This window comes from Bubalus kerabau, chromosome 15 (genome assembly GCF_029407905.1).
Source record: "Bubalus kerabau isolate K-KA32 ecotype Philippines breed swamp buffalo chromosome 15, PCC_UOA_SB_1v2, whole genome shotgun sequence".
Taxonomy (NCBI): Eukaryota; Metazoa; Chordata; class Mammalia; order Artiodactyla; family Bovidae; genus Bubalus; species Bubalus kerabau.
The window spans coordinates 29724188-29746251 of record NC_073638.1 but is presented as its reverse complement, the minus strand read 5'-3'; the positions used below and the strand labels follow the sequence as shown (position 1 = coordinate 29746251).

The 22064-nt window shown below is 50.5% G+C and overlaps 1 protein-coding gene across 2 annotated transcripts; it reads right to left on the bottom strand.

The window, feature by feature from the left end:
- Nucleotides 1–177: 177 nt before the first annotated feature.
- On the bottom strand, nucleotides 178–18521 carry NLRX1 (NLR family member X1). 2 transcript variants are annotated; one of them, XM_055548356.1, is made up of 10 exons: nucleotides 18293–18521; nucleotides 16355–16482; nucleotides 15726–15795; nucleotides 15164–15252; nucleotides 14001–14620; nucleotides 12809–13624; nucleotides 2936–3531; nucleotides 2609–2695; nucleotides 1583–1834; nucleotides 178–1255 (listed from the first exon to the last, which is right to left on the bottom strand). In XM_055548356.1, the coding sequence occupies exons 2-10, from the start codon at nucleotides 16422–16424 to the stop codon at nucleotides 934–936; spliced, it is 2922 nt and encodes a 973-aa protein (XP_055404331.1). In that variant the 5' UTR covers nucleotides 16425–16482; nucleotides 18293–18521; the 3' UTR covers nucleotides 178–933. The 2 variants fall into 2 exon arrangements, with proteins under 2 accessions (XP_055404331.1, XP_055404330.1); XM_055548355.1 differs by having other exon boundaries at nucleotides 18299–18521.
- Between the last annotated feature and the right edge of the window lie 3543 nt (nucleotides 18522–22064).

The window sequence follows — 22064 nt, the reverse complement described above, 5'->3', positions numbered from 1 at the left end:
GGCCACCCACCCACCCCAACAAATAGTTCAGGTACCACCCCTCCCCAGCCCTTGCAGCTTCTGAACTTAGCGCCCAAGAAACATCCGCAACAGAAAGTGGCCAGTGGTTTAACCAGAATGACCAAGAACAGTACCCTTTCTTGAAAGCAACAGGCAAAATTGAGGCCAAGTAGTTGGAAGACACAGCTCTTTAATAGCAAGTCAGTCCCCACGTCCCTAGGGGCCACCGAGCTTGGGTACCATTGGTGAAAGGGGGATGACGGTGAGGAGACAGCACCAGTGAGAGAGGAAAGTGGCTGCTGGCAACCTGGGTGTCCCCAGAAAACATAAAGGCAAGACATGGAAACCCTCCAACACATCTGGACAGCAACGCCCGTAGCAAGTCCGACATGAGAAGAGTGCCCCCTAGTGGCAGAATCAGAGAAGCGCTTGGTGGTGCTGCTACAGGACGGGTGTATTCCCTGAATAGCTCAGCGGTCAAGAATCTGCCTGCAATGCAGGAGACACAGGAGACATGGGTCCACTCCCTGGGTTGGGAAGATCCCCTGGAGGAGGGCATGGCAACCTACTCCAGTATTCTTGCCTGGAGAATCCCATGGACAGAGGAGCCTGGTGGGCTACAGCCCAAAGGGTCGCAAAGAGTCAGACACGACTGAAGTGACTTAGCATGCACGTACACACGCTAAGGGACGATGTGGCCACCAAATGCCACATCTTTCAGCCCTTCTAGCTGAAGGGAGGTGAGGCATGTTCCACGATCCTGGAAACTCCAGACTTGGAACACTGGTTGGACATGCCCTGGGAGAGCAACTGGCACACCTGTGTGCACATCATCCATCCCCGGAAGGGATCTTTCTAGAAGTAGTAGTGGAAGCTAGAGGGTCACAGACAGAAAGGACCTGGGGCCAGGGGACACACACTGCTGCCACGGTCTCAGCTTCCAGGGCCGCCCAGCTGCTCCAGGAGGGCCCTGACCTCGCCCTCCACCCGCAGCAGCTGGGCCTTACGCCAGGGATTAAGGGTGGCTCCCCGGTTGTCTTCTAGATCCCTCAGCAGCAGCTCCAGGTGGCGCCGGACCCGGCCCCGATCCCAGCTGTTGAGGTTCCGCTGGACTTCACCCAGGATCACCGACCAGTACTCGGACACGGCTGTCCCCTCCGTCAGCGACACCACGACCCGGGCACCACCCTCTGCAGCGCTCCCCAAGTCCCGCAGGGCCTGGCGGCACTCTGAGCTCAGCTCGTTGAAGTAGAGGCTAGCGGGAGAGAGCAGAGTAAATGCCATTCAGCGGGGCTCCGAGAAGGAAGGTGGAGGGCGGGTGGACAGAAAGCGAGGGGTCTCATAACTCATCCCCTAGCTGTGGAATGCGATGGGGAAAGTGTCTGCAATATGCCAGAGATGGAGGGCGGTGGCCACTGGGAGGCAGGGATGGCACTAGAATTCAGTGGGACCAGAGTCGATAGGAACCAGGCCCCTAGGACCCTAAGAGAAACAGTGGTGGAGAATCAGGGCAAGGGAAGGGCCCATCACGTATGGGGGGTGGGGCGATGGGACAGGGTGGGGGAGGGGCAGGAAAACTCACTGCAGCAGCTCCAAGGAAGGGTGCTTCCAGGCAGCCTCGGCCAAGGCCAGGGCTGCCGCGTCACCAGCGCCGTTGTAGGCCACGTTCAGCTCCTGGAGCTGCTGGTTTCGGTCCAGCTGGGCAGCCAGCAGCTCCAGGCCCTCATCCCCAAGGCCCGTGTGCAGTAGAGACAGGTGTTTCAGGGACGTATTTCCTGCCAGCCCCTCCAGCAGCAGGGCCACACCCGCCGCCATCAGCGGGTTGTTGGACAGCCTAGGGCCACAAGCAGTCTAAGGTTATGAGAGCTCCTAGCAGATGACCTGTGCTGAGCACCAGACTTGGGCCTAAAGGGTGCATCACCTGGGGCAGAGATCAGCCTGGATGCAGAGAAAGGCAGGCCAGGAAATGACAAATAGGGGTAAGCTCACTGCAGGGGAGGAAGAGTGAGATGGAAGCTGGCTTATCCCTCCCTTCCTCCTGCCTTCCATTCTCCTTGTGACACCCCCCTTCCCTCTCCCCTTCCTCCTCCCTTCTTCCTCCTTTTTTCACTCCCTTCCAATCCCTGCTTTGCCCTCTGTTCCCAATTGCCCCTCCTTCTTCCCACCCCATTCATCTCCCCTTACTCCAACCTGAAATCAGGAACCCAGGCATCTCGGTTGCTAGTCAACCAGTCAACACTTTGGGAGCATCTATATAGAGTGCCCAGCATCAGGGTCATCCTCGTGAGGCAACAGGGAAAATCCTGGGAGGCAATCAGTGGTGCTGTTACCAGGCAACTGGCCTGGGTGTTATTCCACTGGCCCCTCCCCAGGCTGATTTTAGCCACGTGAGAGGCTTACTTAATACCTATGACCCGTGGTACGTTCCTCCTGCCTGGCTGCTTGTACTAGACAGGGAGGATGGGGGAGAGGAGGGTGGGGGAGTAAGGAGGGTGGGTCAGGGTCTACCCGCCTGCCTTGTTTATTACACCAGGCATGTTGGGAAGCAGAGAGCCCACCCTTGACCATAGCTGGCCAGCAGGATGGAGCACCCTGCACAGGCACTCACCGCAGGGTGGTCACTTGGCACTGGTCATGTAGCAGCAGGTCGCGGAGGTCCCTGCAGGCCTCAGGGCCCAAGCTGTTGAGTTGCAACCTAGAGCAGAAGGTGGCCAGAGGGGAGGTAAGAAATCAAGGAAGGAGTTTGGCCTGGAGCCTGCCCACCCACCAGGACCCTCCCTCTTCATGCACCTCTTGTAGTCCACAGCTGCGTCCCCTTCCGTGGTTCTTGTCACCTCCACCCACACCAGACTCACCCTACCCTCTGGTCCTTTCTCACTCCCTTTGGTCTCCCGAGAACCTTTTCCTCTGCCCATCCAGGAGGGCAGGGCCTCACCCCAGCTTCCGGGCACGCAGGAGGACAGGCATGAGCGTGCGCAACCCAGCAGGATCCAGCTGGCAGGAGGCCAAGTTCACCTCGTCCAGGGCATGCCTTCCGCTGCCCAGGACAGCTGCCACCACCGTGCACTTGAGGGGCGTCATACGCACGCCTGCCAGGTTGAGCTGGCGCAGAGAGCCAAGCACCTCGGCAGAGAAGCGCTGATTCTGGAACTCATAGTGGAAGAAGAGGTGGTCCAGGAGCTCCGAGGGGGGCAGCACCTGCCGGCCCAGCTTGCCCAGCTTCTTCTTGATGGCCTGGGCGTTCTCCAGGGCATCCAGGGTCTTGATGGGGCAGCCAAGCTGAGCCAGCACTGCCCGGCTGTGGGCAGACAGAAGCCCGCCCATGAACATGGGGAAAAGCTCAAAGACTTCATCGTCTGGAGGCTCGTCCGGGTGGCGCCGGGGACCTTCGACGCCCAGGATACTAGCACCCATCTGGTCTAGGACATCATCGTTGTAGTAGTCCTCCTCTCGGAACATCTCCAGCACCATGGCCTGGGCCACCGCCTCACGGCTCTTACCCACCATGCGCCCAAACACTCGTGGAACCACCTGGAAGGGAAGCAGTGTGGAGGAGTTGGGGGCGGGTGCAGCCTCCTGCTTGCCTTTCAGCCTTCCTGCCTAAGCCTCACAGTCTCCTTTAAACCGGAGCGTGATTTGTCAGATCACATTACCCGCCCCTCCTGCAGCACCTTCCGTGGCTCCCTGCTGCCCATGTGAAATAGAAAACTGCATAATTTGGCCCCAACTGGACCTTTCCAGAGTCATCTCTCAGCACTTGTCTCATGTATTCCAGACATAAGGAAATTCTGTTTCCCTAACACCCCTTCTGTTTCCAAGTCCAGGGTTGGTGGAAACGAATTAGCATATATTATGCATTTAGCTTGAAGAAATTAGCATATGCTATTCATCTAGCTTGGTCCCAGGCTAGGTGGTATAAATACATCCCCATCTTCAACATCATCACTGTCATCACGGCAGCGCTGACTGATGTCACTGCTACTACTTCAGACCCCTCATGACTTGACCTGATGAAATAAAATTCATATTTTAAGGTAAGACAAGAAAAATTTAAACATAAAATTTTTCTCTGCCCATTTGGGCCTCCTCCCTTCCTTCTGGTATGCACTGTACATCTCCATTCTACATTTAACTAGACTTCCCCAATGGCAAAAATACCTGCCACAAAGATCTGTTTCTTTTTCTGGCGTCAGTTATGTGACTCCTTTGAAGATAACATTCCTTTTTCAATCCTCTAAGGGGTTCCTTTTTCAATCCTCTAAGGGGTCAAGGAGTTCCAAAGAATAGCAAGAAGAGATAAGAAAGCCTTCCTCAGCAACCAGTGCAAAGAAATAGAGGAAAACAACAGAATGGGAAAGACTAGAGATCTCTTCAAGAAAATTGGAGATACCAAGGAAACATTTCATGCAAAGATGGGCTCGATAAAGGGCAGAAATGGTATGGACCTAACAGAAGCAGAAGATAGTAAGAAGAGGTGGCAAGAATACACAGAAGAACAGGACAAAAAACATCTTCACGACCCAGATAATCATGATGGTGTAATCACTCATCTAGAGCCAGACATCCTGGAATGTGAAGTCAAGTGGGCAGAAAGCATCACTACGAACAAAGCTAGTGGAGGTGATGGAATTCCAGTTGAGCTATTTCAAATCCTGAAAGATGATGCTATGAAAGTGCTGCACTCAATATGCCAGCAAATTTGGAAAACTCAGCAGTGGCCACAGGACTGGAAAAGGCCAGTTTTCATTCCGATCCCAAAGAAAGGCAATGCCAAAGAATGCTCAAACTACCGCACAATTGCACTCATCTCACACGCTAGTCAAGTAATGCTCAAAATTCTCCAAACCAGTCTTCAGCAATATGTGAACTGTGAACTTCCTGATGTTCAAGCAGGTTTTAGAAAAGGCAGAGGAACCAGAGATCAAATTGCCAACATCCGATGGATCATGGAAAAAGCAAGAGAGTTCCAGAAAAACATCTATTTCTGCTTTATTGACTATGCCAAAGCCTTAGACTGTGTGGATCACAATAAACTGTGGAAAACTCTGAAAGAGATGGGAATACCAGACCACCTGACCTGCCTCTTGAGAAACCTATATGCAGGTCAGGAAGCAACAGTTAGAACTGGACATGGAACAACAGACTGGTTCCAAATAGGAAAAGCAGTACGTCAAGGCTGTATATTGTCACCCTGCTTATTTAACTTCTATGCAGAGTACATCATGAGAAACGCTGGGTTGGAAGAAGCACAAGCTGGAATCAAGATTGCCAGGAGAAATATCAATAACCTCAGATATGCAGATGACACCACCCTTATGGCAGAAAGTGAAGAGGAACTCAAAAGCTTCTTGATGAAAGTGAAAGTGGAGAGTGAAAAAGTTGGCTTAAAGCTCAACATTCAGAAAACGAAGACCATGGCATCTGGTCCCATCACTTCAGGGGAAACAGATGGGGAAACAGTGGAAACAGTGTCAGACTTTATTTTTCGAGGCTCCAAAATCACTGCAGATGGTGACTGCAGCCATGAAATTAAAAGACGTTTACTCCTTGGAAGTAAAGTTATGACCAACCTAGATAGCATATTCAAAAGCAGAGACATTACTTTGCCAACAAAGGTCCGTCTAGTCAAGGCTATGGTTTTTCCAGTGGTCATGTATGGATGTGAGAGTTGGACTGTGAACAAGGCTGAGCGCTGAAGAATTGATGCTTTTGAACTGTGGTGTTGGAGAAGACTCTTGCGAGTCCCTTGGACTGCAAGGAGATCCCACAAATCCATTCTGAAGGAGATCAGCCCTGGGATTTCTTTGGAAGGAATGATGCTAAAGCTGAAACTCCAGTACTTTGGCCACCTCATGTGAAGAGTTACCTCATTGGAAAACACTGTGATGCTGGGAGAGATTGGGGGCAGGAGGAGAAGGGGACGACAGAGGATGAGATGGCTGGATGGCATCACTGACTCGATGGACGTTGAGTCTGAGTGAACTCTGGGAGTTGGTGATGGACAGGGAGGCCTGGTGTGCTGCAATTCATGGGGTCGCAAAGAGTCGGACATGACTGAGCGACTGAACTGAACTGAACTGAAGGGGTCATGATGATCTACCCCTCACACTGTATATGCAAACATCTTAGGTGAACTTTATGTAAAATGCCAATATATCATTTTCCTTAAACATAGCGATTGATGCAAAACAAGATTTCTCAGATGACCTGGGAGGATACTGGGCCTCACCTCATGGGAGATCTTAGCTTCAGTACTTACTTATGATCTTATCAGTGCTATTAGGTCTATTACTTGTTCAGTTGAGTTCAGTTCAGTCACTCAGTCATGTCCGACTCTTTGCGACCCCATGAATCGCAGCACACCAGGCCTCCCTGTCCATCACCAACTCCCAGAGTCCACTCAAACTCATGTCCATCGAGTCGGTGATGCCATCCAGCCATCTCATCCTCTGTCGTCCCCTTCTCCTCTTGCCCCCAATCCCTTCCAGCATCAGGGTCTTTTCCAATGAGTCAACTCTTCGCATGAGGTGGCCAAAGTATTAGAGTTTCAGCCTCAGCATCAGTCTTTCCAATGAACACCCAGGACTGATCTCCTTTAGGATGGACTGGTTGGATCTCCTTGCAGTCCAAGGGACTCGCAAGAGTCTTATCCAGTCTTATCACAGTTTAAAAGCATCAACTCTTTGGCTCTCAGCTTTCTTCACAGTCCAACTCTCACATCCATACATGACCACTGGAAAAACCATAGCCTTGACTAGACGGACCTTTGTTGGCAAAGTAATGTCTCTGCTTTTTAATATGCTATCTAGGTTGGTCATAACTTTTTTTCCAAAGAGTAAGTGTCTTTTAATTTCATGGCTGCAGTCACCATCTGCAGTGATTTTGGAGCCTCAAAAAATAGTCTGACACTGTTTCCACTGTTTTCCCATCTATTTCCCATGAAGTGATGAGACCGGATGCCATGATCTTCGTTTTCTGAATGTTGAGCTTTAAGCCAACTTTTTCACTCTCCACTTTCACTTTCATCAAGAGGCTTTTGAGTTCCTCTTCACTTTCTGCCATAAGGGTGGTGTCATCTGCATATCTGAGGTTATTGATATTTCTCCTGGCAATCTTGATTCCAGCTTGTGCTTCTTCCAGTCCAGCGTTTCTCATGATGTACTCTGCATAGAAGTTAAATAAGCAGGGTGACAATATACAGCCTGACGTACTCCTTTTCCTATTTGGAACCAGTCTGTTGTTCCATGTCCAGTTCTAACTGTTACTTCCTGACCTGCATATAGGTTTCTCAAGAGGCAGGTCAGGTGGTCTGGTATTCCCATCTCTTTCAGAATTTTCCACAGTTTGTCGTGATCCACACAGTCTAAGGCTTTGGCATAGTCAATAAAGCAGAAATAGATGTTTTTCTGGAACTCTCTTGCTTTTTCCATGATCCATCGGATGTTGGCAATTTGATCTCTGGTTCCTCTGCCTTTTCTAAAACCAGCTTGAACATCTGAAAGTTCATGGTTCACATATTGCTGAAGACTGGTTTGGAGAATTTTGAGCATTACTGTACTAGAATGTTAGATGAGTACAATTGTGCGACAGTTTGAGCCTTCTTTGGGATTGCCTTTCTTGGGATTGGAATGAAAACTGACCTTTTCCAGTCCTGTGGCCACTGCTGAGTTTTCCAAATTTGCTGGCATTTGCCTATTTTATAAGACTTGTTCCCTGAATTACCGTGTGACTGAGTTTCAGATAAAATTAATGATTAGACAACTTGAAAGTGAAAGTTAATCACACAGTCTCGTCTGACTCTTTGCAATCCCATGGACTGCAGCCTGCCCGGGTCCTCTATCCATGGAATTCTCCAGGCAAGAGTGCTGGAGTGGGTTGCTCTTTCCTTCTTCAGGGGATCTTCCCTACCTGGCCGAGTCTCCTGCATTGCAGGCAGATTCATTACCAACTGAGCCACTAGGGAAGGCAAGGCAACTTGAAATACTGATCAAATATAGAGTTCTATAAGATGAATGACTGTACGTTGTCACTCTAGATATGGGACGAAGCAACAAGAGGAAATCATTTTCTGGATCATAACAGACTAGTAAGACAGGCAGGTCAGAGGATTTTGGCTACTGTTAATAAGGCCTAGTCCAGTAACAGCACAGTGAGTGACCCATCAGTGAAATCCTTGCCTGACCTGGGAATGAGCAGTCCTAGTTCCCTGGAACAAATTGGTCACAAACTGCCTCCCAAACCTTGATCAAAATTAAGACTGAAAGGGAAGAGATTGTAAAATAAAGAATGTTGCCCACTACACGGTTCTACAAAATCAAGTCACTAGCCACTGCAGTTGCTGGCCTACAATAACCTTGAAAGGAATTCAGGGCAAAGATCAGGATGAGGCAATTTGTGCTCTGGTTAAACTGACGGTGAAAGTGAAAGAGGAGAGTGAAAATGCTGACTTAAAGCTCAGCCTTCAAAAAATGAAGATAATGGCATACAGCCCCATCACTTCAGGCAAATAGATGGGGAAACAGTGGAAATAGTGACAGAGTTTATTTTCTTGGGCTCCAAAATTACTGCAGATAGTGACTGCAGCCATGAAATCAAAGTTCGCTTGCTGCTTGGAAGAAAAGCTATGACCAACTTAGATAGCATATTAAAAAGCAGAGACACTCCTTTGCTGACAAAGGTCCGTCTAGTCAAAGCTATGGTTTTTCCAGTAGTCATGAATGGATGTGAAAGTTGGACTATAAAGAAAGCTGAGCATGGAAGAATTGATGGTTTTGAACTGTGGTGTTGGAGAAGACTCTTGAGAGTCCCTTGGACTGCAAGGAGATCCAACCAGTCCATCCTAAAGGAAATCAGTCCTGAATATTCATTGGAAGGACTGATGCTGAAGCTGAAGCTCCAATACTTTGGCCACCTGATGCGAAAAGCTGACTCATTGGAAAAGACTCTGATGCTGGGAAAGATTGAGGGCAGGAGGAAAAGGGGACAACAGAGGATGAGATGGTTGGATGGTATCACCTACTCGATGGACATGAGTTTGAGCAAGCTCCAGGAGTTGGTGACGGACAGGGAAGCCTGGTGTACTGCAGTCCATGGGGTCGCAAAGAGTCAGACATGACTGAGCGACTTAACTGGACTGAAACTGACAGAACTGGTCCTTAGATATTTTCAGGAGAAATTTTTATGAACCTGGATTCTTGCATCTTTCCATACTTAGGAAAGCACTAAAACCATTAACTAAGATGTCTGTTCCTCATGACTAGATGGGGCTTCCCTGGTGGCTCAGTGGTAAAGAACCTATCTGCCAAGTAGGAGATGTGGGTTCAATCCCTGCGTCAGAAAGATCCCCTGGAGAAGGAAATGGCAACCCCCTACACTGTTCTTGTCTGGAGAATACCATGGACAGAGAAGCCTGGTGGGCTACAGTCCATGAGGTCACGACACGGCTGAGGCAACTAAACACACGTAGACACACACACACACACTCCCTTCAGCAAAACAGTATGTGTACTGGTCTCCCTCTTTACCTCTGAAATAGTTCTTAGAACTCTCTGAGAGACTGTCTCCCAGGTTATAATCCTCAGATTGGCTTGAATTAAAATTTCCATTTCTTTCTTGGATATGTTACGGAACCATTGACTGAAGCAGCATGCCTTGACCAGAGCGATGATGACCACTTGCATGAGTTATCTCACAGTAGGAAGCCCCAAAGAGGAACATGGTGCTGCTGCCAAAAACTAACCTGGAAAATCTGGGAGGGGCCAAAAGGAGGGAGGAGATGCCAGCCCCATAATATTGGCCTACTAACCTCCCAGAATCCGCACACTGGAATCCATCTTGGCTAAGAGACACACAAGCCACTTGGAAGGACCCTGAGTCAGACTAAATATGGGCCAAACAAGATGATTGACCAAAGACAACCCAGAAATTAATCTCATCACCGTAACACCTGCGACTGTGAGTCACAGTGCAGAGCAGTTCTCCTTCTCCCCACCCCTTTTCCTACTGCTCTCTGCCTGGACGTCCCTTCCCAATAAAGCCTCTTGCTTTGTCAGTATGTGTCTCCTCAGACACACACTGACAATTCATTTCCAAGAGTTAGACAAGAGGCCCTGAAAAGGGTCCTCCCTCTTGCAACAGATGGACAACTGATTAATTTTTCATCGACAGGCCCCTGCCAACCACAGCGCCTTCATCAAAGCCTCTCACGCACTCTGCTCTTGTCCTCTCTGCTTCTCTCTCTCTCTCCTTTCTGTCTTCTTGATACTGCTAAGATTTTTTCTCCTTCAAAGCTATATCCTCTTCCTGGAGTGTTTTCCCCCTGTGCTTCTCCTGATTAATCCTGCAGGGATCAGATTAAATGCCCTTCCTACAGAGTGGCTTTCCTTATCCCCTTAAATCAGGTCCCCACCTTACACACGTCCACAGCACCTGGAACTTGGCTTTCCAGGCACTTCACAAGATTTTTAATCATATGGCCATGCTGACATGTTTGTGTTGAGACTGCATGATCAGAAAAGACAAAAACCTGGGGTTCTGTTAGTTGTTTTCCTCCGAATCTAACACGTTGTCTAGCACACAGCAGGCACTCAAATATCTGTCCGAAAAAAACGAATGTTTGGGAGGTTGGTGACATCAGTTCCCATGTTTGCAATGGTTCTGAGAAGAAAGGACCTCCAGCCAAAGCCACGAGGTTGTTTTGTGGCACCTCTTCTACTGACGTGCTGCAGTCCATGGGGCCGCAGAGAGTCAGACACGACTCTCTGAGCAACTGAACAATAACCTCTAATGCCTGCCTTTTTTTTTTTTCACTTGTTACAGGCAAGGTTCTCACCATGGAGGGTAGAGTGTCCCTCCCCCAGCAATCATCTGGAGACAAGATACGAAAACAGTCACCCTGGGAAGCTGAATCAGTAGGCTCATATAGACACAGATGGGACCCAACCTCTGCTAGGCAACCCTCCCTCCAAGAGGGGCTGGGGGTGTGGTGCCCCCTCAAGTAATTGAGCAGCTTTCTGAATCCCGTCAGGAGACCACAACCTCACTGGAATCCAGATGAAGCAAGTACATCCTCAAAGGGGTGGAGCAGCCTCAGCAATGGCCATTACTTTCCTGCCTGGGTTGATGCTGTAAGAAGGGATGGGCTGCCCGAGCCTGTTTATGTTTAACAGCAAAAAAAATTTTAAGCTTTTTATTTATTTTTATTATGCTGCACTGGGTCTTACTCTCAGCATGTAAAACCTTAGTTGCATCATGTAGGATCTAGTTCCCTGACTAAGGATCAAACCTGGACCCCCTGAATTGGGAGGGTGGAATCTTAGCCGCTGGACCACCAGGGAAGTCCCTAACAAACAATTAAATAGCACTTACTATGTGCCAGGATCTGCAGATGAAGACATTTAATCCTAATATTGGGCCAATGATACAGATACTTTATTTTTCCAGTTTCGAGTAGGAAATGGCAACCCACTCCATTATTCTTGACTGAAAAATTCTATGGACAGGGGAGCCTGAGCAGGCTACAGTCCATGGGGTTGTAAAGAGTTGGACATGACTGAGTGAATGAACACACACATTATTCCCATTTAACAGATAAGGACCTTGAGACACAGGGAGATTAAGTAACTTGTACAAAGTCACACAGCTAGTTAAGTGGCAGAGCCTGGATTTGAACCCAGGTAGCTGTGTTATTGGAGAAGGAAATGGCAACAACCCACTCCAGTGTTCTTGCCTGGAGAATCCCAGGGACAGGGAAGCCTGGTGGGCTGCCGTCTATGGGGTCGCACAGAGTCGGACACAACTGAAGCGACTTAGCAGCAGCAGCAGCAGCTGTGTTATAGAATCCCTATTCTTAACCCTGACGTTTTGCTGCCTATAAGGAAAACTTGTTAAAATTTTGTCCGCTTACCAAGGCCCTGCTTCCTCAAGATAGGTAACTGAAACATTTCTACAGAGGACTGGGGTTACCAGCAAAGCACCACAGCTTCACAGAAATATCCATAGTACATCTGTAAAGTTTAGCAGAAAAAGCACAGGATTCGGAACTATAAAACCTGCACTCAGATCCCAGTTATTCTACTTACTGAATGACCTTGGTCAAGTTACTTAGCCTCTGTGAGCCCCAGTTTCCTCATCTATAAAAAGGTTTATAATAGTGTTTCATTTACAAGGCATCCGGCAGACATCAGCTGAGAGTGGATATTTCTTCCCATCAAAAACTTAGTGCATCTGCACTGCTCACGGCACAGTCCTCAGGCCTGTAATTTGGTTTCTGGAGCGGACCTGCACCCTGGATGGATTGTCCTAAATCAATTACCAATGCCATTTATCCTCCTGGTATAAATGAATAAAACAGCATCTGCTTTATAAACCTGTCTCTGGTGATTAAGTTAGGATGAGACATCACTCCCAGAGTCTAATCGCCTCTGAGGAATAGATACAGTTGGGTTTCTGGACCTGCAAAGCACAACCCTAACCCTAACCCTGGACTGTAGTGACCCCTGCCGCCCAGCAACGAAGACTAGAAGGAGAGATATTAAACCACCCCCCAAAACCTATCATCAGAGTTATGGGATTGTTATTAATAAAGTCCCTGCACCCTCAGATCCCCCTCCAAGCGTTCCCCAGACTATGGCTTCTCTCTCCCTCTTCCTTATACCCCAATCCCATTAAAAGCCAGAGTGCCCAGATCTGAAACAGAGCCAAGAAGGGGATTCACAGTTATGCAGGGGAAACAGGTTCCTTCTGGGAGAGGGGCAGGGGATGAACAGGGAGGATGGGGACTGGCAGCCAGGGGTCCTGGGGCTGTTACCTTGAGCAGGTTGAAGAGCAGCGGCAGGGCCCGCAAGGGCAGCAGCTTGGCCACGATGCCCAGGACCAGGCTGACATCCTCCCCGACACGGCCCACGAGCTCGGCCACTTCCTTGCCCACCCGCTGCAGAGTCGTCTTCCGCAAACCCAGCACGATGTAGAGGGCAGCCAGGTATTCCTGCATGGCGGGCACAGTGAACACGAAGGTACCTGCGTGTCCTGGCTCCACGCTCGGGGCCAGAAAAAACCGCAGGGCGTCTCGGCGGAAAACGTACAGCAGCTGAAACTCCTCTTCTGTCTGGACGCCGGCTTCCAGGCAGCCACGCACATCCTCTTCGGAGAAGTATGTCTTGCGGGAGGACACGCCCTCATAGGCCAGCTTGCCCATGGTTCGGGCTGCATAGGCCATCAGGGACAACTTGGAGGGGTCAGTGCTGTCCAGCATCTCCCCACTGAAGTTAAGACGCAGGAAGCTGGTGTAGATGCTCGTGAGGGTCTGGCCGGCCGGCGTGGGGGCATGCAGGAAGTGCAGGGTGGCACAGACGAGCCAGCAGTAGGAGGGCAGGAAGCAGGCAGCGGCGATCTGATGGTGCCCCTCCAGGTTCCGGGTCAGCATCTGCACCAGGTGGTCGCGCTGAGCTGGCGTGACCGACACCCCGCCAGCTCCGGGCCCGCAGTCTGGCTGGTTGAGGCGGAGCTGGAAGTAGAGCTTCTGGAGGTTGGTATCGGAGAAGCCACAGATCTCACCATAGCGGCCCACGTACTTGCTGGGGATGCGCCCGATGGCAGAGGGCCGGGTGGTCACCAGAATGCTGGCCTGGGAAGGGCATGGTGGAGGGTTAAGAAAGACCCTGGTGTCCTCATTGCCTCACTTGCCAGGGAAGAGTCCAAGGGTGAAGATGATGATGACCTCAGTAATAATAACTCAGACTTATGTGGACCCACTATGATCCAGGGCACCGTGCTAAGCACTTCATATGCAGCATCTCATTTGATCAATGAAACTCAAGGAGAGAAGGAAGTGGAAGCCTGGAGAAGCTACTGACCAGCTCAGTCCCACAGCTTGGAAGCAGAGGGGCAGGATTTGAACTAACCCAGAGCCTACACTCCTATATATTAAATATGTGGACCCAGAACGCAAAAATCCTTAGGGGGCAAGTTAGGGACAGCAAATCAGGGCAGGGCACACTCACCTCAGGCAACATGTATTTGCGCAGCAGGTTGATGATGATGGCAGCTGGCGCCTCTGGCTTCTCGGGGTCACTGCAAAGCCCTGTGCTGGCCAAGGAGAAATTGAGGTTGAGATGCTCCAAGCCGTGGAGCACAAAGAGCAGGCGGGAACCGGCAGTGGCCATCAGAGGCAGAATCTCCTTCAGGGGAGTGTAGCGCTGGGCTACAAGTTGGCACAAGGAGGTGGGAGCAGGGCCCAGGGATGACAGGTCCTCACAGGAGAAGGGGATGAGCAGCTCGAAGGCTGGCAGCCGCCCATAACACCAGTCCAAGACCATCTTGCGCACCAGCGTGCTCTTGCCTGTGCCCACGGTCCCGTAAAGCACCACCGTCTGCACCCGGCGCCCACAGGCATCTGGGTCAAAGAGCTGAGACAGGGCTAGCTGGGGGAGCCCAGCAGAGGGCGGCTGACGCTCCAGGGCCAGTTCAGCCAGTGGGCGCAGCAGCTCATCAGGGGTGCTCTCACGGATCACAGGGTCAACATGGACTGTGTCTAGTGCAAAGGTCGGGCCAAACTGGCGCTCTTCCCTGGGCAGCCGACTGAACCACTCGGCCAGGTTGTGGCGGTGCCGCTGGAGAGCTTCTGAATGGGAAGGCAAGAGGAGAGAGGGAGGTCAGGAAGAGGGGTGGGGAAACGCGAGAGCTTAGGGAGACCTTAGAGCTAGGGTCAAGCTGCCGAGTCAAGACACGACATTGGGAGATGCTGGGGTCCAAAATGGTGCTGGACACACAGGACTCCCTCAGAATGTCCAGGAACTTCAGACCCCAGTGACAGGAAGTGGGGAGCCAGGGGATGAGTGATGGTGAGTCTGGGCTGACTGGTTGCACGATTATCTGTGCATGATCTTCTCTGACAGCTAGAGGCAGTGTGTTGAAGGGAGAGATGATATGTCCCTCCCAGTGCTTTGTACATCGTAAGTGTGCACTGCACGAGTGTCGCAAGAAGGGGTACACAGATAGACGGATAATAAGGCCAGGGAGAGTGGGTCCACGGATGGCCGATGGTTATGGGTGCTCTATACCACCTTCTTGCTTGCTTCTCTCCTCACCTTCCCCGACACCATCACACCCCCTGGGAGCCCAGTATCCCCTCTCCTCAGGCTGACTGAGAAGCCAGTCCCTTTACCAGATGCAGCAATGCCCCGGAACAACTGTCCATGCCTCCCGGATGAAGGACCATTGCCCACTGAGCTTCCGTTGTGGCGTATAAAGGCCCTGTGAGCAAAGAGAGGGGGTGAGCTGGGGCTTGGCTGTTGGGCTCAGGCTCCACAGAGGCTTAGAGTCCAGTCCTGCCTCAGCTGATAGACTTCTGGCTTCCTGAGATCCAGCCCTGACCCTGGACATCCAAGTCCAGAGCCTCGTCTGATTCTCTCACACCCTTCCCAGGGCCTGAGGTCTCGCCCCTAGCCCTCCAGCTCCCCGCTACTCCCTGCCTGCCGGGAACTTAGGCTGGCCCCTACCGGATTCCGCCCACCTTCCACCAGTTCTTCCTCTGGGTGACCACTGTGACTTGCACCATGGATGATATAAGCCAACTTCCTCTTTAGGTCTAGTAGCTGACTCTCTACGCTCTCTACCCACCAGAAGACCAACCTCTCCCCAGGGCATCAAGCTCTGCAAGTCCTGACCCTTCCCAGGCTACTCTGCTGTGTCCAGATGTGTCCTAAAGTATGACACCAAGGCCTCACCTTGGGGACCCAAGAGAGCGCTCCCCTTTAAGGGGCCAACTCCAGTGAATCAGGAAGGGGATATGTTCATCTACAGAGAGAAAGAAGAAGGAAGAAATAGCATCAAGAACTCACCCACATTAGCTCAACAATACACAGACCCCCACATCTATGTCAGCCCCCCTCATCATTTGCTCTCATAGCATCACAAACTGCCCCTTTGCAGCAGTTATTATATTTCATTATGTAATTATTTCATTAACATTCATTCACACACCCATTCTTACATGAGAGCGGGGATTACATCTGTTTTGTTCATAATTATCTACTTAGAACTAAGCACAGGGTCTGTCTAGCACACAGCAGGCACTCAATAAATATCTGTTGAATGCAAAATGAAATCAGACAAGTGTTCCTGGGCTTATGTAGCTACAGGGACCCTCAAAGATCTTACAGTTCGACTCCCTTAGTTCAGGATGGGAGAAAGGAAGCTGGGGAGGTGCAGTGACTTGTTCAAGGTCAACAGCTAGAGAATCACAGAGCTGGGACTAGCACACCTGGTGTCTGGATCCCTGCTCTCCTAGGGGGCGCCGTCTGGACTCTGAAGATGAAGGGCGAGTTGGAAACAGAAACCCCTGCTTCCTGCTCACCTGCTGGCTGGAGTATTCTTCCCAGACCAGGGCTCCAAGAGGCCCTGGGCAAATGGCAGCCCCACCTCATGGCAGGAGAAAAGATCAGAGCCTGCGGGACTGAGCACACCGCCTTCTAGCCTGTTCCCCTGTAGGAAAAATGGTATGAATGGACCCCACACACTCCAACTTTCCCACCCCACCTCCGCAAGCAGGCCAAAGGGTGGCCTTGCTCCTCAGGAGAACATTAGCTTTTACTTAAGCGTCAGTGTCACCAAAGCCCCGGCCTGGCCTTCAGACCTCCCTCCTCCACATCCCCCACCTGAGTGATCCCATTTTATCTCCTACCATCCACTGCCTCTACCCTATGGCTTCATGATCGCCTTTCTCCTGAGTTCCAGCCTAATGAACTATTCAGTTGTCCTTTTAAAAAAAAATTATTTATTTTGGCTGCACCGCAAAGCATGTGGGATCTTAGTTCCTTGACTAGGATGAAACCTGTACCCCCTGCAGTGCAAGCGCAGAGTCTTAACCACTGGACTACCAGGGAAGTCCCCCTTGTCCTTTTCTTCTTTTGCTTGGCTTCCAGCAAACTCATAGGAGTTCTGTGTTCATGTTCAGAAGCTTTTCCGAGCCAACAATTCCCAGTAAACAATCATCCACTCTCCTCTAAAGTTTTTCTGTAGCTATCGGGTCCTTTTAGCTGAGTTTTAATAGTTTGACCATTTTATCTTCTCTGTGACTTTTATCTAACCTGCTTTTCAGGCTGGCATAAATAATAGATAAATGAATAAAGGACTTTCTACTTTGTGTCTCCATATGGACATCCTGCCTATGCTTCAAGATGCAAGCTCGCAGACCTGAACTCAGCAGCCCTGTCCCTGTTCAGTTACTTTACCGCACATCTTCCCAATCACATGATTTCTTCTTGAAATCTGACCCCTTTGTCTTCAAATTCTTCCCTCCTCTTTTATCCACTGGAATCAGCCCGCTGGCCAGTTCCTCCTCCCCATTCTTTGCCATACTGTTCCTGTTGCATCATCCCTCCCACCCCTGTGCTAACTCAGACCCTCCCCAGACTTCCGGGGACCCCTCTTCTCTTTACCTTCTCTCTGCCTTCACTGCCATTCCATTCCCATCCCTCATCCCAGCCACCAATCGCCTCCCTAAAATCCTAGGTTGTATGGATTCCAAATACCTGACCCACAACTGCTATTTTTCTGATAATGCCCCTGACCGGTGCCTTATCCACCAGGCTTTCCGAATCTTGCTTGCACTTTACTTTGTTCATACTCTTCCATCAGCTTGGAATGACCTTTCTCTCCTGCCAGAATCCTACCCAAGCTTTTAAAAACTGCTTAAAGTCCCTCTCTCCTGGGCAGTCCTTCCCCATCCCTGAGCTCCCTTAAATGAAGCACACAGCTACTTGGCAGCCGGTCTCCACTGGGATGTGGCTCCTTAAGGGCAGGACACACTTAGGGAGAAGTGGGTGCACTGGGCCCTCTTGCCAGCAGGGCCAACCAGTGGAGGTGCAGGCTGGGGCTCAGACCTGGAGTCCCGGTTGCAGAAGAAGGGTTAAGAGGCGTCCCTGGCAAGCTGGAAAAGCTTGGGGAAACTAGCTCAGTGGGAAAAAATCAGACGCAGGGCCTCTGATTCAAGATGGGACTCGTGGTGGGGCGGGGGTGGGGAGGGTAACTTTCGGAGGATCACCCCTGGTCTCCAGAGCAGTGAGAAAAGAAGAGGGCACCGCAGGAAAGGTACCAGGTCTGTGCTCGCACAAATCCAGAGCTCCTCCTCTTAATCGGGGACCCCAGCTTTCCTTGTTCAAGTTGGTTTCAGACCCAAGGGGAGAGCCCGCCACAACGGCCACCATTCAGCGCACCGCTGCGTCCTACGCAACCCCGGCAGCCGGCTCCTAGCGGCTCCAGCCCAGCCCCACCCCGCCCCCGCTGCTTAGACCTTTACCCGCCGCCGTCCAGGCCGGGAGCGGTCGTCGCCAGAGTCTCTCGCTTACTCGCAGAGGCCCCGGCGCGGCGCCGCGCTTCCTGCCCGCCCCGCCCGCCTGCGCGGAGCCCTGCCCTTTCTGGCTACGCGCCCGGCAGCGGGCACGCGCGAGGACGCGCCTCGGTGCTCCGGGCCTCCGGGTCCTGGGAGGAGGCAGATAGCGAGAGAGGCTGGGGTCCCGGAGAGCAGGCCCGGGGCGGGGACTTCTTCCGCAATCGTCCGGCCATCTCCCCGCGCCTTCCGTGCTACACCCCTCCATCCGGGCGGGCCCTGCCGCTGGAACTGTCTTCTGCAGGTCACCGAGCGACAATCTCATCCCATTAGTCACTGTCTCTCAGGCAGGGCTTGTTGCGACGCCCATTGTACAGATGAAGGCACTGCCGCTCAGAAAGGTGAAATGACTCGCACCGCCGGTTGACCCAATTTGGAAGAGCCAGAACAAGAATCCGGGGCCTGGGTCTTCCTACCTCGGACCCCTGGACCTTCCCGAGGTGCCCTCTCTCCCTCATCCCCAGAACATTCTTCCCTTTGTGCCTCTTCACCGCTTCAGCGTACCTCTTGGCAGAGATCTTGGGATCTTGGGTCTTCCCTCCGTACCTGGCTCTCTTCACCTCTGCCCAGAACCTCTGTGTGTGGCTTCTGGTCACTTGCCTCAAGGAAGACAGAAGAATGGGGTGAGGGACTGCTCCCACCTCTAACTGCCCTTCCTGCCTGGCACCCAGTCATAGCCTAGCCCTGGGGCTTCCTGGTCCTCAAAACCCCCACTCTCGTTCCTGTGCTTCCACACCTGGCACGCTCAGGACCCATGAAGCTGAGGGAGGCGTCACCCACCACCCACAGCCAGGGCATGCCTCTGCAAGCAAACACAGGTGTGCACTGAACAGAGGTGTGCAGTAGGGAACCCGTAGAGAGGCAGCCGGGAGGGCTGGGAAGAGAGCTTTGTGATCTTGGTTTCAGCGAGGCAGCAATGAGCAGTGGCTTGAAGCAAGATCTTAATTCCCTCTCCAGGAACTGAACCTGGGTAGCCTGGATGATAAACAGGAATCCTAGCCACCAGACCAGCAAGGGCTAGAGGCTAGAAAACATTTTTCCCTGGATCTTTGCCCCCAGTGAAAAATACATGTATCACAGAGGCAGACATTGTAAATGTCGGTACAAAGTACCATTAGAGACATAGCACAACAGGTGGGAGAGCATATAGAGAAATGGTTTGTTTAGTTAAGGCAGAAGCAAGGCAGAGATGTACACCTGGAAAGAAGGGGCGTACCCCTTAGAGAGGAGTGCAGTAAAATAGCAGTGAAGTCATTTATATAAGTCAGTTCTTCTGGGTCTTTGTCTTCCTTCAGCCAATTATCTGGTTTCTTTTTCTACACCTGACCTACCCTGGGACCCTCCCCTGGTTGCACAGGCATCCCTCAGTCAAGATTTATCTCAAAGTGAGGGCTTCTGGGAGGCACAAGACTCATTCATTATTGCCTGGAATTATCCCCTGACTTTTGACCCTCAAGGAGCCTTTCTGCGCATGTATAGTGTCTCCTTTGTCCCAAAAAGGGGGGAGTGGGGATCCCTTAATCCTTTACTTGAACAGAGTTTTGCACATCTTTGTCCTTGCCATGACTATTGCCTCGACAAAGACTGGGGGGAGGCTGATTATAAATTCCTCAACTGGAGCCTACCTATCTGTTATATCAGGAATTGCAAACAGTTGTTAACTATCCAGGCTGAAGCCCACTTCTTCCAGCCCCATGAAATGCAAACAGGAGGCCAGATGTAAATGTCTAGCCTGGAGCCCATCTATCTCCTGACTCAATCTCTACCCTCCATCCTTGTTTACTTTTTTTTTTTCCTTGTTTAGTTATACATGTAAACATCTGTTCTTTCACCAAACATGTGGTATTGGGCTAAGACTGAACAACAAGAAGAAGAAGAACAAGGACCAGACCAGAGCAGCTCCCCTCTAGGGGACCCAAAGAACCGTACTTCAGAGGCAGATAGAAGCCTTAGGAAAGTCTGGGAGAGGAAGTTACTAACTGACTGTGACCCGGAAGTGACATTTGAACTGGATCTTAAAAAATAAGATGATACTCAGACCAAAAAAACAATGAAATAATGATGTTTGCAGCAACATGGATGGAACTAGAGATGATCATACTAGGTGAAGTCAGACAGAGAAAGTCAGACAGAGAAAGACAAATATCATAGGATATCACTTATATGCAGAATCTAAATAAAAATAAATGCAAGGAGGGAGGTTCAAGAGGGAAGGGACATATATATATCTATGGCTGATTCATGCTGATGTATGGCAGAAACCAACACAATATTGTAAGGCAATTACCCTCCAATTAAAAATAAATTTAAAAAATGAACTTATTTACAAAACAGAAATAAACTAGCAGACATAAAAAGCAAACTTACGGTTACCAAAGGGGAAAGGGAAGGGAGGGATACATTTGGACTTTGGAATTAACAGATACACATTACTACATATAAAACAGGGACTTGTTGCAGGGACTTCCCTGGAGGTCCAGTGGCTAAGACTCCACGCTCCCACTGCAGGGGGCCCGGGTTCAATCCCTGATCAGGGAACTAGATCCAACATGCCACAACTAAAAAGGTGCCACATGCTTCAACGAAGATGCAGATCCCACTTGCCACAACTAAGACCCAGCACAGCCAAATAAATAAATACTTTTTTATAATAAAAAATAAAAATAAAATAGATAAACAGCAAATAGCACAGGGAATTATATTCAATGTCTTGTAATAACCTATAATGGAAAAGAATCTGAAAAATAATATATATATAATTCTATATATATATATATAAAACTGAATCACATTGCTATACACCTGAGACATTATAAATCAACAATACGTCAATTAAATTTTTTCTTAAAAAACCAAGGAATGAAAGGGCATTCCAGGCAGCAGGAAAACAACACATTTGATTTCAACAGAGTTCTGAACAGGGAGTGGGAGGGGGTAAGGGGTGAGGGGAGAGGAGGCAGAATGACCCTGCGAATGTGGTTTTAGGGCCTGGGGGGCTCCTCTACCTTCACTCCACTTCCCTAGCCACGTGAGGCAGACAGGCCTCTGGCTGGGTTACTGGACAAACCATTTCCCTCCCCCGCCCCCTCAGCGGGTATGGCAACCATGTAAGCTCTATTAATGACATATAATTTGGCCTCTTGCAGACAGAAGCACTGTGAGTCATGCTGCGGGCATGTGCTCTGTCGTCTGACCTCAGGATGAGGCGGCAGGTGCCACAGAGCCACAGCACGGAGAAGAGACTTGGTCATCTCTGTCCTCCTGCACCTTGCGCAGACCCTGACACAGAAGGCAGCACCGTGTTGCAGGAAACGATCTCTGGGTCCAGGAAGGTTGGCATTCAGGGAGAGTGGGTCCATTTCAAAACATGTTTGAAAGCCTCCCCGCACCTCTGCAGGTTACTGGGACTGGGAGTAGAAATTGAGAAGGCTCTTGGTGACAAGAGCATTGCAACTTGAGGGCTTGCTCAAAGCACTTCTCCATGCCTTGGTTTCCTTCTCTGTAAATGGAGGAAATGATCACACTCCTCCTCTCAGCCTCAGGGAGTTGCTGCAAGAAGCAAAAGTGCTTTCTTCGCAATTAGGTGAGCCACTCTACGAATGTTCTTTGTGCCTGAAGGGCCCTTGCTGGTTCTGGAATGGCTGTTCATTTCCTTTAGCTCCTGAGGGAATGTACA

What these genes read in the sequence shown, in the direction of transcription:
- NLRX1 (XM_055548356.1), bottom strand. Translation starts at nt 16,424, where the DNA reads ATGAGGTGGGGCTGCCATTTGCCCAGGGCCTCTTGGAGCCCTGGTCTG. An exon ending in TGCTCTTCAACCTGCTCAAG is followed by an intron (nt 3,532 to 12,808) that starts GTAACAGCCCCA and finishes CTTCCCTTCCAG; the next exon opens with GTGGTTCCACGAGTGTTTGG. An exon ending in TGCCAAGTGACCACCCTGCG is followed by an intron (nt 1,835 to 2,608) that starts GTGAGTGCCTGT and finishes TTGTGGCCCTAG; the next exon opens with GCTGTCCAACAACCCGCTGA.